We start from the raw sequence: 14174 nt of genomic DNA on the forward strand, positions 1-14174 counted from the left end.
AATGTAACAGTCTTTCCAATACTGTGTTATGAATATGATGGTAATACTGTGTGCCATAAATATTTTATAGTGATTCATTCATTAGTGTACAGGCTAGGGCACTGTGAAACCATATTATTTACTCTAGGCTACTATAGGGCAATGATATTGCTACTGCTTTGTAATCAATGCATGAATCGTTATACCTGTGAATATGAATTTGTTTTTCACATCTTTTCATTTTTGATGTCTCGGGTTAATATGCATAACATTTACAGGGTTTTGTATTATGTAAGACAGTATTGATGTTAGTGATGACAAATGATTAATCTTGTAAACAGATGACATAAATTTGAGGTATTGATAAATATAGTAAGTACAATACTGTAAGTACATTTTCCTTAGGATTTTCTTAATATTTTATTCTCTGTAGCTTACTTTATGGTAACAATACAATATATAATACATATACCATACAAAGTATGTGTTAATTGACTGTTTATGTTATCACTAAGGTTTCCAGTCAATAGTAGACTATTAGAGTTAAGATTTGGGGGCAGTCAAAACTTACATGTGGAATTTTAACTGTGCTGGCTGGGGGGTTCGGTGCCTCTAACCCCCACATTGTTCAAGGGTCAACTATAATTGACCATATAAACATGGGTTTATTTCTGGGCTCTAATCTATTCCATTGATCTATTGGTCTGTATTTGTGCCAGTACCATACTGCTTTCATTACTATAGCTTTGTAGTATAGCTTGAAATCAAGGGATGTTGATGCCTCCAGCTTTGTTCATCTTCCTCTAAGATTGTGTTCAGATCTTTTGTGGTTCCATACAAATTTTAGGGGTATTTATTCTAGTTCTGTTTTAAAAAATGCCACTGATATTTTTTTAATGTTTGCTTACTTACTTACTTACTTTGAAAGAGCAAGCAAGCAAGGGAAGGAGCAGAGAGCAAGGAAGAGAGAGAATCCCAAGCAAGTTCCGTTCTCCGTGTGGGGACTGACAGACATGGGCTCACGACCATGAGATCATGACCCGAGCCGAAATCAAGAGTCAGAACTTAACCAACTGAGCCACACAGGTGCCCCACCACTGGTATTTTGATAAGGGATTGCACTCAATCTGTAGGTTGCTTTGGGAAGTATGTACTTTTTAACAATATTAAGCCTTCTAATCCATGAGCACTGAATATCTTTCAGTGTATTTGTGTCATCTTTCTTTCATCAGTGTCTTATAGTTTTCATATTTTTCTTTCACCTCCTTGGTTAAATTTATTTCCAGGTATTTTATTCTTTTTGACGCAGTGATAAGTGGGATTGTTCTCTTAATTTCTCTTTCACGTGGTTTGTTATTAGTATATAGAAGCACAACAGATTTCTGTTTATTCTGCAACTTTTCTGAATTCACTTATTCTAATAGTTATTTGGTGGGTTTTCTATATATAGTATCATATAATCTGCAAATAGTGACTATTTTACTTCTTCTTTGTCAGTATGGATGCTTTTATTTATTTTTTCTCACTTGATCCTATGATTTCCAAACTACATTGAATAAAAGTCGTGAGAGTGGGCATCTTTGCCTTGTTCCTGATCATAAAAGCTTTCAGTTTTTCACTGTTGATTATGATACTAGTTGTGGTTTTGTTATATATGGCCTTTAATATGTTGAGGTTTCTTTCCTCTGCACTCACTTTGTTGAGAGGTTTTATCATAAATGTTGAATTTTTCTAAATGCTTATCTGCATCTATTAAGGTGATCATATGATTTTTATCTTTTGTTAATGTGGTATATATATCATGTTGGCTGATTTGTGGATATTGAACCATCCTTGCATTTCTGGAGTATATCCCACCTGATCATAGCATGTGATCCTTTTAATATATTATTGAATTCAGTTTGCTAATATTTTGTTGAGGGTTTTTTGCATCTATGTTTTTAGGGATATCAGCCTGTAATTATGTATGTATATATGTATGTATGTATGTATATATGTATATAGTGTCTTTGTCTGGTTTTGTTATCAGGTTAATGCCAGCCTTGTAGAATAAGTTTGGAAATGTTCCTTCCACTTCAGTTTTTTAGAATAGCTTGAAAAGGATAAGTATTAACTTTAAAAAATTGTTTGCTAAAGGGCACCTTGGTGGCTCAGTTGGTTAAGCTCCCAACTTGGGTTCAGGTCATGATCTCATGGTCTGTGAGTTCAAGCCCCACATCAGGTTCTGTGCTGAGACCTCAAAGCCTGGAGCCTGCTTAAGATTCTGTGTCTCCCTCTCTCTCTGCCCCGCACCTGCTCTCTGTCTCTCAAGAATAAATAAATGTTAGAAATTTTTTTTTTTTTTTTTTTGCTAAAATTTACCTGTGAAACCATCTGGTTCTGGACTTTTGTTTGTTGAGAGTTTTTAAATTACTGATTCAATTTCCTTACTAGTAGTTCTGTTTAGGTTTTCTCTTTCTTTCTGATTCAGTCTTGGAAGATTGTATGCTTCTAGGAATTTACCATTTTTTCAAGGCTGCTCAATTTGTTGGTATATAATTGTTTATAGTAGTCTCTTCTAATTTATGGTGTCAGTTTTTTAACTTCTCTTTGAATTTAGATTTTATTTACTTGGGCCCTCTCTTTTTCTTGATGAGTCTGGCTAAAGGTTTATCAATTTTGTTTATCGTTTCAAAGAATCAGTTCCTTCAGTGATTTTTTTTTTCTATTGTTTTTTAGTCTTCATTTCTGTTCTGATCCTTATTATTTCCTTCCTTCTGCTAACTTTGGGTTTTGTTTGTTCTTCTTTTTTCTAGTTCATTTAGTTATAGGGTTAGATTGAGATTTTTCTTGTCTCTTGAGGTAGGCCTCTATCACATTACAAACTTTGTTCAGAAGTGCTTTTGCTGCATACCACAGATTTTGGAGTGTTGGGATTCTAATTTCATTTATCTTTAGGTGTTTTTTTATTTCCCCTTTTTAATTTTTTCATAGACTCAGTTGTTGTTTAGCCTCTACATGCTTCTGTTTTTTTCCAGGTTTTTTTTCCTATAATTTATACCTGTGTCCATACTGTTGTGGTCTGAAAAGAAACAGGCTAGGATTTCAGTCTTCTTAAATCTATTGAAACTTGTTTTAGGGGCGCCTGGGTGGCGCAGTCGGTTAAGCGTCCGACTTCAGCCAGGTCACGATCTCGCGGTTCGTGAGTTCGAGCCCCGCGTCGGGCTCTGGGTTGATGGCTCAGAGCCTGGAGCCTGTTTCCGATTCTGTGTCTCCCTCTCTCTCTGCCCCTCCCCCGTTCATGCTCTGTCTCTCTCTGTCCCAAAAATAAATAAACGTTGAAAAAAAAAAATTAAAAAAAAAAAGAAACTTGTTTTATAGCTTAACACGTGATCTGTTTTGGAAAATGTTCCATGTGCGCTTGAAAAGAATGTGTATTGTGCTGTTTTGGTATGGAAATGTTCTGTATATATCTAAGTCCTGTCTTGTCTAATGTTACATTTAAAGCTACTGTTTTCTTATTGATTTTCTGTCTGCATGACCTATCCATTGATGTAAGTGCAGTGTTAAAGTCCCCTACTATTATTTCATTACTGTCAATTTCTCCCTTTATGTCTGTTAATATTAGCTTTATGTTTTTATGTATGTAGGAGCTTTATACTCCTAGGTTAGATGCATAGATATTTATAAGTGTAATATCCTCTCGTTAGATTGATCCCTTGGTCATTATGTAAGGCCCTTTGTCTCTTGTTACAGTCTTTGTTTTAAAGTCTGTTTTGTCTGATAGAAGAAGTATTGCCACCCCAGCTGTCTTTTCATCTCCATTTGCATGGAATATCTTTTTCCATCCCTTCCTTTTCAGTCTGGTATGTCTTTTGGTCTGAACTCTCTTTTAGGCAACATATACAGTGGTCTTTTCTTTTTTTAGTATCTATTCAGCCACTCTCTTTTAATTGGTGCATTTATTCCATTTACATTTAAAGTAATTAGCAATAGGTATGTAATTATTGCCATTTTGTTCATTGTTTTCTGGTTGATTTTGTAGTTGTTTCTTCTGTTGCTGTCTTCCCTTGTGGTTTGAGAACTTTTTTTAGAGTTATATTTGGATTATTTTTTTCTTTATTTACTTATGGTGTATCTGTTTGAGGTTTTTGGTTTGTGGTTACAATGAGGTTCATGTAAAACAACCTATATATATATAGCAGTCTGTCTTAAGTTGATGGTGGCTTACATTCTAAAGAATTCTAAAAACACATTCTTACTCCCCCCCTGCCGTTTTGTTTTTGACATCATATTTTACATCTTTTTATTTTGCATATCCCTAATTACTGTAGCTGTAGTTGATTTTACTACTTTGCCTTCTTATTAGTTTTATAATGGTTGATCCACTACCTTTACTGTATGTTTGCTTTTACCAGTGAGATTTGTTTTTCTTTCATAATTTTCTTCTAGTTATGGCCTTTTCTCTTCTACTTAAGTAAGGCCCTTTAACATATCTTTTAAGGCTAGCTTAGTGGTGAAGAATTCCTTTGGGGTGCCTGGGTGGCTCAGTTAGTTAAGCATCTGACTCTTGGTTTTGGCTCAGATGATCTCACAGTCCGTGATTTCGAGCCCACTTTGGGCTCTGTGCTGACAATACAGAGCCTCCTTAGGATTCTGTCTCTCTCTCTCTCTGCCCCTCCTCTGCTTGCGCTATCTCGTTCTCTCTCAAAATAAATAAACATTTGAAAAAATAAAAAAGAATTCCTTTAACTGTTGTCTGGAAAACTTTCTCTCTCCAATTCTGAATAATAGTCTGGTCAGGTAGAGTGTTGGTGTTCCTAGGTTTTCTTTTCCCTTTCATCATGTAATATATTGTACCATTCCCTTCTGGCCTGCAAAGTTTCTGCTGAAAAGTCAGCTTATAATCTTATGGGGGATATATAACTAGTTATTTTTCTCTTGCTGTTTTTAAGATTCTCTCTTTTAGTTTTTTTAACATTTTAATTATTGTGTCTTGGTGTAGACCTCTTTGGGTTCATCTTGTTTGGGGCTCTCTGTGCATCCTGGACCTGGATGTGTGTTTCCTTCCCCAGGTTTGGGAAGTTTTTAGTTATCGTTTCTTTGATAAATTTTCTGCCTTCCCCTTCCCCCCCGCCCCAATTCTCCTCTGGGTCCCCTATGAAATGAGCATTAGTGCACTTGATGTTGCCCAAGAGGTCCGTTAAATTATCTTCATTAAAATTTTTTTTTTCTTTATGTTCAGCTTTGGTGATTTCCACCACCATGTCTTCCAGATGCTGGTAGTACTTCTGCATAATCTAAACTGCTGTTGATTCCCTCTAGTGTAGTTTTTGTTTATTGTTGTATTCTTCGGCTGATTGGTTCGTTTTTGTTTATTTTTTTAATTTTTATTTTTGAGAGAGTGCAAGTGGGGTACGGGCATAGAGGGGGACAGAGGATCTGAAGCAGGCTCTGCTCTGACAGCAGTGAGCCCGATGTGGGGCTTCACCTCACAAACCATGAGATCATGACCTGAGCCAAAGTCAGATGCTCAACCAACTGAGCCACCCACGTGCCCCAATTGGTTCTTTTTTTATATTTTCTATATATTTGTTAAAGTTCTCACTGCATTCATCCATTTTTCTCCCAAGTTTGGTATCTTTTATGACCATTACTTTGAACTCTTTATCAGTAGATTCCTTATCTCTGTTTCATTTCTTTTTCTGAGGTTTTGTCTTGCTCTTTCATTTGAAATATATTCCTGTCTCATTTTGACTATCTATGTTTCTTTGTATTAGGTAGATCAGCTATGTCTCCCAATCTTGAAGGAGCAGGCTTATGTAGAATGTGTCCTGTGGGACTCAGAAGGGCACTCCACCCTTATCACCAGAACTGGGCACTCCAAGGTTATCACATGTGGGGGATATGTGCTGTCCTGTTTTGGCCAGGGCACAATGATGTGATCGTGCTGCTGGATAGAGCTGATCCCCCAGCTCAGCTGGCTGCAGCACTTAGCTGCAGTTGCTATAGATGCACTCGTGGGCTAGGCTGCTTCCTAAGGGTAGGAGCTGCTTTGGGGAGGAGCACTGGACCAAGGCCACCCCTGCTGGGTATGGTAGGATGGGAGCTGTTTTGGAGGGGCACCTGCTAGAGTAGACTATTTGGATGGATCAGGTCTGTAAGGGAGTAGGACAAGGCAAGCAGTGTTAGCTAGGTAGTGGCAGAAATGGTGCCTGCCAGCAGTAGGCCAGCTATGTCCTTTGTGAAAGATTAATTGACCATATAATTGTGAGTTTATTTCTGGGTATTCTATTCTGTTCCATTGATCTATGTGTCTGTTTTTGTGCCAGTATGATACTGTTTTGATTACTACAGCTTTGTAGTATAACTTGAAGTCTGGAATTGTGATGCCTCCAGTTTTCTTTTTTTCAAGACAGCTTTGCTATCTGGGGTCTTTTGTGGTTCCATACAAACTTTAGGACTGTTTATCTAGATTCTGTCCTGTTGGTTTGTTAAGAATGCTGTTGGTGGGGCGCCTGGGTGGCGCAGTCGGTTAAGCGTCCGACTTCAGCCAGGTCACGATCTCGCGGTCCGTGAGTTCGAGCCCCGCGTCAGGCTCTGGGCTGATGGCTCGGAGCCTGGACCCTGTTTCCGATTCTGTGTCTCCCTCTCTCTCTGCCCCTTCCCCGTTCATGCTCTGTCTCTCTCTGTCCCAAAAAAATAAATAAACGTTGAAAAAAAAATTAAAAAAAAAAAAAAAAAAAAGAATGCTGTTGGTATAGGGATTGCATTAAATCTGCAGATTGCTATGGGTAATTAGGCTTTTTAAAAAAAAGTTTATTTTGATACTGCAAGTGGGGGAGGGGCAGAGAGAGAATACCAAGCAGGCTCCACACCAGCAGCACGGAGCCCAATGCAGGGCTCAAACTCACAAACCGTGAGATCATGACCTGAGCCAAAACCAAGAGTCGGACGCTTAACCGAGACACCCAAGTACCCCTGGGTAGTATAGACATGTTAACAGTACAATCCATGAGCACAGAATGTCTTTCCATTTCTTTGTGTCATCTTTCTTTCATTAGTGTTTTATAGTTTTCAGAGTACAAGTCTTTCACCTCCTTGGTTAAGTTTATTCTTAGATGTTTTATTAGTTTTGGTGTAATTATACATGGAATTGTTTTAATTTCTCTTTCTGCTGCTTCATTATTAGTGTATAGAAATGCAACAGATTTCTGTATATTGACTTTTTATCCTATGACTTTACTGAATTCATTTATCAGTTCTAGTATTTTTGGGGGAGTCTTTAGGGATTTTTATATATAGTATCGTGTCATCTGTAAATAGTGAAAGTTTTACCTTTTCCTTGCCAAGTTGGATGCCTTTTCTTTTTCTTGCCTGATGGCTGTGGCTAGGACTTCCAGTATTATGTTGAATAAAGGTGGTGAGGGTGGACAGCTTTATCTTTTACTGACCTTAGGAGAAATGCTTTCAGTTTTTTTCCCATTGAGTAGGAGGGTTGCTGTTGTTTTTTCATATGTCGCCTTTATTATGTTGAGGTATGTTCCCTTTAAACCTACCTTGAGAGTTTTTATCATGAATGGATGTTGTACTATGTCTAATGCTTTTTCTGCATCTACTGAAATTGCCCTATAGTTTTTATCCTTTCTTATTGACGTGATGCATCATATGTTGATAGATTGTGAATATTGACCCACCCTTGTTACACCCTGGGTATAAATCCCGCTTGATCATGGTGAATGATTTTTTTAAATGCATTGTGTTTGGTTCAGTTTGCTATTTTATTCAGGATTTTTGTATCCACGTTTATCCGAGATACTGGCCTGTAGTTCTGTTTTTGTGGTGCCTTTATCTAGTTTTGGTATCATAGAATGAATTTAGAAGTTTTTCTTTCTCTTCTGGTTTTTGGAATAGTTGGAGGAGAACAGGTATTAACTCTTTAAATGTTTGGTAGAGTTCACCTATGAAGCCATCTGGTCCTGGACTTTGGTTTGTTGCAAGTTTTTTGATTACTGATTCCAATTTCATTGGTGGTAATCAGTCTCTTCAAATTTTCTATTCCTGTTTCAGTTTTGGTAGGTTACATGTTTTTAGAGAGGCATCCTTTTAGGTTGTCCAATTTGTTGGCATCTAACTTTTCATAGTATTCTAATTGTATTTCTATGGTATTGGCTGTTTGGTTTTGTCTGTTTTGAGGAGTTTGGCTAGAAGGTTATCAATTTTGTTTATATTTTCAAAAAACTAGCTCCTGATTTCATTGATCTGTTCTATTGTTTTTTTAGTTTCTGTATCATTTATTTCTGCTCTGATTTTTATTATTTCTTTCCTTCTGCTGGTTTTGAGTTTTGTTCTTTTTCTAGCTCCTTAGGTATAAGGTTAGATTGAGATTTTTCTTGCTTCTTGAATAGGCCTGTATTGCTATAAACTTCCCTTAGAACCACTTTTTCTGCATCCCAAAGATTTTAGACTGTTGTGTGTTGATTTTCATTTGTCCCCATGTAACTTTATATTTCTTCTTTGATTTCTTGCTTTTAGTAGCATGTTATTTAACCTCCATGTCTTTATGGTCTTGCCAGATTTTTTCTTGTGGTTGATTTCTAGTTTTATAGAATTGTTATGAAACTAGATGAAAAGATGCATGACATTACTTAAGTCTTTTTGAATTCATTAAGACTTGTTTTGTACCCTAATATGTGATCTGTTCTGGAGAGTGTTCCATGTGCATCAAGTGAATATTTTTTGATAACTTTGTGTTAACTGGTTCTAATGATTTATACATAGTTTATTTTGATATTTAAAAAGTGAAATGAATGGAAATTCTTTATACCTGAAGGCTACTAAACATTCAATATGATTTGATTTAGTGGGGCCACGAATATAAATACATGTGGAACATCAAAACTAGTGAAAAATATCTGCAGAGTCTATACTTAAAAAGTAAGTACTTTACCCTCTGCTTATATAACAAGTCCTAGTTCTGTGTGCAACATCAGCAGTATCCTGGAAAGTATCTTTTCCAGGTGGAAAAGACCTGAAACTTACCATTTTGGGAGAATCTGATTTTCCATTAATGGTGCTATAAGAGTTAAGCAAGCAAATGTAGTTTAAAAAAAAAGATAATACCAGTTTAATTATGTTTATTCACATAGTTGCCATTAAAAGGTTAACTCATTCATAAACACGTTTCTTCTATTGCAATATCCTTTGCCTCTTATCTCTTAACAAATAAATCCCCAACACCTAGCAGAAATGTTAGTTATACTGCAAATGCAGCACATTAACTATTTTTTAAACCTTTAAAATATGGCTTATGAGCAATTTTACAGAGCAGATTGCCTATTAATATGTAACATTAACAGATCTATGGTACCATTTTGGATAGAGTTGGCATTTTTGTCAAGGTATTTTAAACTTCTTAGAGGAATTTTTATGGTATGGAATTTCACTTCTTCATAAAGTGTTATCTTCAGTACATTTTTAAATCAAGCCAGAAACTAGATCCAGCTCTGGGAAAACACTAATTTTCATTGTACACATCATGTAAACACTGCTTTGAACGTCTATGCAGATACTCTTCGAAAAGAAAAACAGATTCTTGTTCTGGATATACATCAAAACCTAGATTACCTTTGTATAGTAACATTTATTTAAAAATTTGACAAGAACATATTAAATGTTGGCAAAAGTAATAGCACTCAATTTGATTATATATCCTAGCTCTCACAGAATTTGAGCCCACTCGTCTCAAGTTCTATCAGGACAGTCTTTTTCATTGATCAACTGAGATCCAGCATCTGACACAGTACATGGCACAAGGTATGTGTTGAATAAATATTTCAATGTTGAACTTTTTAGCAGCAAGTGAAAAAAAACAGATACAACTTTGAATAAATGGCATGAGATTACCAGTTGTCTCATGACACAGCAATAGGTGCTTTTTGTGAAAATTCTAGGATTACTTGTAAGTAGATCAATAATTAGATAATTTCCTCTCAAACTAAAGGAAATCTCATAGTGGAGGGAGGGCAAGAGAAGCCATAACATTTTATCTCCCAAAGCTAATGTGTAAAAACATGGAATATGAGCTAGTGAAAACTACCATGATATTAAAAGCAAGGCAATTCCAACTAATTGTGTTTTGCATATTTATTAAAGAATCCATTTTCTGACAAACCTCATAATACTGGATGAAAATATTTTTAAAAGGTTTTACCAAACTCCTAATAGAATACGTCTAATCAGTTCATTCTTATAGTCTCTGATTCCATGTTAGAGTTTTAAATATGGAAGGAATCTATTAAGACTCAAAACCATTTAAAAAAGTCTCTTCCCTCAAATAGCTATTGGATAATTAATACATTTGCAACAGTATCATGATTTTGTCCAGATATATGTATTTCACCCAGAACTGTCAAAATTAACCTGAAAATCAATTAAATGAAAACATTGATAATTTCAAAAATGATTTGAACTTCTTAAATCAATAGAGCCATAACAGTATTGTCCTCTGAAATTAGAAAATTCTAAGCACATATAAAAAACACATTTACCTACTTCAGTTAGGTCAATGTCAGGATTTATCAAAAATTCTCCATCAAAATTTTTTAAAAATCTTGATTTTTAGGTACTATAAAAAATATACCCTAATTAAATGATATATGTTGGTCTGACCAATTCCACAAAGTTAGGAAAGGGAAAAAAAAAATCTTGTACAGTGAAATTTCAAATCTTAAACATTTAATCCTTTATTTGAGCTTACCTCTCTAAATTTAAAAATGTATCAGTACTCTTTGATACCAACTATAAGCAATGTAGAAGTATAAATTCTGATCAGTTTAGTCCATCCATTCTCTAACACAGTGAACATCTTTTTTATCCAAATCCAAAAGAAGAATAATGCAAATCTCACTTCCTTGGTCACCTTTGGAGCTCAGGGCCAACCAGTCTCAACAATAACCAAAATATGTAGCTTTATGATTGGTAGTCTGTTTCTGCGGTGAACGTATTTTCCCAGTAATCAAAATTTGTCATCTGAGGAAATTTTTCATTACTCTAGAATCACAGTTCGAAGCTCATCTTCTTTATTGATCATCATCGAGGCAATTGCTCCATCATTAAACTCAAAAGAAGTACCTCCATCCACAACCATGCAGGCATCCCAACAACGAGATCGAACACATACCCTAAGCAGAAAAAACATCTCATTAATATAAAGTTTTCTTAACTTTAAATTATGATTTCTTTAAAACTTTAAAATTATGATTTCTTTAATTTTCATTGAAACTGGCAGATCATTTGGCCTTCATTTTAAAAATCAAGTTGTTCTTTGGTTTGAGAGAGTAACTGTATGTTACCAAAATCTCAAAATTAAGATATTCAGGATAGCTCCATTCACCCAAACATTTTCAAGAGAACAAGTTCAGACTTGATGGAACTCACAGGCTTTTTTCATATGACAAAATGTTGAGTTATTACTATTTTAAGTACTAATACTGAGAATGTAACTATTTTCATGGATAATTTTGACTTAAGAACAAATGAAGAGGCACAAATGAACAGCTCAGTGAACACACTTGTGCAGCCTTCATCACCCAAATGAGGAATCAAATGTTCCCCAGCTCCCCAGTGAGGGAGCAGTGAGCTCCCTCACTGCTCTCCTCCAGTCTCTACCCTTGGCCATCCTTCCCACGCATGCCCACTACCCTAATTTCAGTCACCATAGTGGTAATAGCTCTGTTCTTAAACTTTATATAAATGGAAGAACACATAGGTTTGCTTTGTGTCTAGCTTCTTTTGCTTGACAGTTTGCTTGTGGGCGCACCCAGGTGGCTCAGTCAGTTAAGGGCCAGCTTTGGCCCAGGTCATGATCTCATGGTTCATGAGTTCGAGCCCCATGTGGGGCTCTGTGCTGACAGCTCAGAGCCTGTTTCAGATTCTGTGTCTCTCTCTCTCTTTCTGTCCTTCCCCTGCTCATGTTCTCTCTCTCTCAAAAATAAACAAAAAAGTATGCTTGTGAAATTCATCCATGGTTATTACATATAGTAGTATTGTGTTGTGTTCATTTTCATTGCTATATGAAAACATTTCCATTGTGTGAAAATACCAAAATTTACGTACCTCCTCTATTCATAGACATCTGGGTTTTTACTACTGGAAGTAGTGCTACTACAAATATTCTTAAGCATGTCTTTTGTTGCAGACGTATGTGTGTATACATTTCTGTTGGATATATACCTAAGAGCGAATTTGCTTGGTCACTGTGTGTGCTTTATTCAGCTTTGGTAGGTAACTGCCAAACAATATGCCAAACTAGTCCTAAAAATACTGCATGTAAGTTGCAGTTACTCCCACCTTACCAACAACTAGCACCTTAGCTATTCTGGTGGGTGTGTATGGTATCATATTATATAGTTTCCATTTGCATTCCCCACATGAATAATAAGGTCAAGGATGTTTTTCATACACTGAGCCATTTGGATACCCTCTTCTGTGAAAGGCCTGTCCAGGACTTTGGCAATTTTTCTACTGAGTTGCCTTTTTCTTAATAGAGTTGTAGGAATCTTTACAATATTCTGGATAGAAGTCCATTGTTAAATATCTATCACTCTGTGGCTTGCCCTTTTTTTTTTTTTCCTTAATGGTGTCTCCATTAAGAAAAGTACTTAATTCTGAATAGTTCAATTTCTCCATCTTTTGTTAATATTGTCCAACTGCCAAAGTCATGAAGCTTATTCTGTTTATATGAGCAAAATTTAAATGTCTTTGTAATTTCACCTAAATTGAGTACATAGATTTGTCGATCAAAATTAACTTTCAAATGAGTAAAAGGAATTTGTTTTTCCTAGAAAAAATATCAATCATATTTCAAAAAAGAAAATATGCACACTATATAAGTAGCAATTCATAATTAAACTGTTCTTTGCTTGCCATGAGACAAATGACATTTTTTCATAGTTTTGTTTAGAAAATTGGGCAACCTTTATAAAATAAATTATAAGGTTTTTTGATATCTTCCCTTCAAACAAAAATCAAATTCAGTAAATGCGAGGAAGAGGGAGGTCACTTTTAGGAAAAAGCTGAAAGAAATGAGTCCTACTCTAAAAGTTTACGGCTTTACAAGTTAGGTTTTATATGAATATTTGTCCTGCTTTTTTTTTTTTTTAATCCAATAGCATATAAAAAAAAAGTTGCTTTCCAGTTTCTTTTAAAGTGATAATTTGATCTTATTCTGTCTTAATATATGAAAACAACAAATCCATATCACCCAGTTAGATAATTATGCCCCTTCTATTTACTTATAGTTTCTCTAAAATGGCACAAGTTGGGAAAGGAAATATTTCCTCCAGGGTATATATAGCATGACGCCTCACTAGTTCCAAAAGCCCTACTTTTCCTACTAGATTAAGTGTGAATGAGTGAATTTCATCATACTGAATACTTTAAAACCAAAACCCATTTATAATTACAAGAGATGGAAGCATAGTCACAGGCTGGCCTTTGGAAGCTTACTTTGACGTGAAGCAGCGCTGACGACTGCTGGAGAAAACTCTGTTTGCTATTGGTTCTCGAATACTGAAAAGTATTTTTGGTTCTTCTGGACTATAGAGCAGCGATTCGTTATATTCATTTGTTACTATAAAGGAAAAAAAGTATTAGCACATTCAAAGAAAGACAGTCACTTCTGAGAAGTGCAAAATGAAAAATGGATGCTATGCTATCCCCAATTTAAATGCAACTCTGTTTCAAAGGTCTGTTTGGCAGAAACTTTCTTGGAACTCACAACACATTCCATTAAAAGAACAAAAAACTTTATAAAATGAGGATTAGGTTTCAAGATAAGGCCACCAAAGCCCCTGACACATCAGCTGGAGACATACTGGGGAGTGGGCTACAAAACCAGTAATTAAACAAAAGTAGAGGAACTAACTTGGGGCATTCAAAAACAGAACCTGAGTTGCCATAGTCCCTTGCCAAATTCCCTTCCAAAACACCACGTCAAAGTGTCCATAAATATTAAGTTAATTCTCTTGATTAAAAATGCAGTCTCAAAAAATTACAGGTAATACGCTTTCTCTAATGAAACTCTCATTACACAAGATATTTTTAGAAATCTTTGGGACCTGCTTTCTAACCAAGAGGCACATGACAGTTGGTAGGCAAAACATAAATTGGTCAAAAACAATTATACAAGGAAATCAGGCTTGAAAGAACGTATA

The 14174-nt window shown here is 35.6% G+C and overlaps 1 protein-coding gene across 2 annotated transcripts in view; it reads right to left on the minus strand.

Annotated features, from left to right (window-relative positions):
• Positions 1–9080: 9080 nt before the first annotated feature.
• Positions 9081–14174, minus strand: part of NADK2 (NAD kinase 2, mitochondrial) — a 47838-nt gene continuing 42744 nt past the window's right edge. For both annotated transcript variants that reach the window (XM_025924415.2, XM_025924416.2), the window contains 2 exons: positions 13468–13591; positions 9081–11141 (listed from right to left, as the gene is read on the minus strand). In XM_025924415.2, coding sequence (XP_025780200.2) covers positions 11006–11141; positions 13468–13591 — 260 coding nt within the window. In that variant the 3' untranslated portion in view covers positions 9081–11005. The remainder of the gene's footprint in view (positions 11142–13467; positions 13592–14174) is intronic.

The sequence above is a fragment of the Puma concolor genome, chromosome A1, assembly GCF_028749965.1.
Source record: "Puma concolor isolate L17-30 chromosome A1, mPumCon1.1.hap2, whole genome shotgun sequence".
Taxonomy (NCBI): domain Eukaryota; kingdom Metazoa; phylum Chordata; class Mammalia; order Carnivora; family Felidae; genus Puma; species Puma concolor.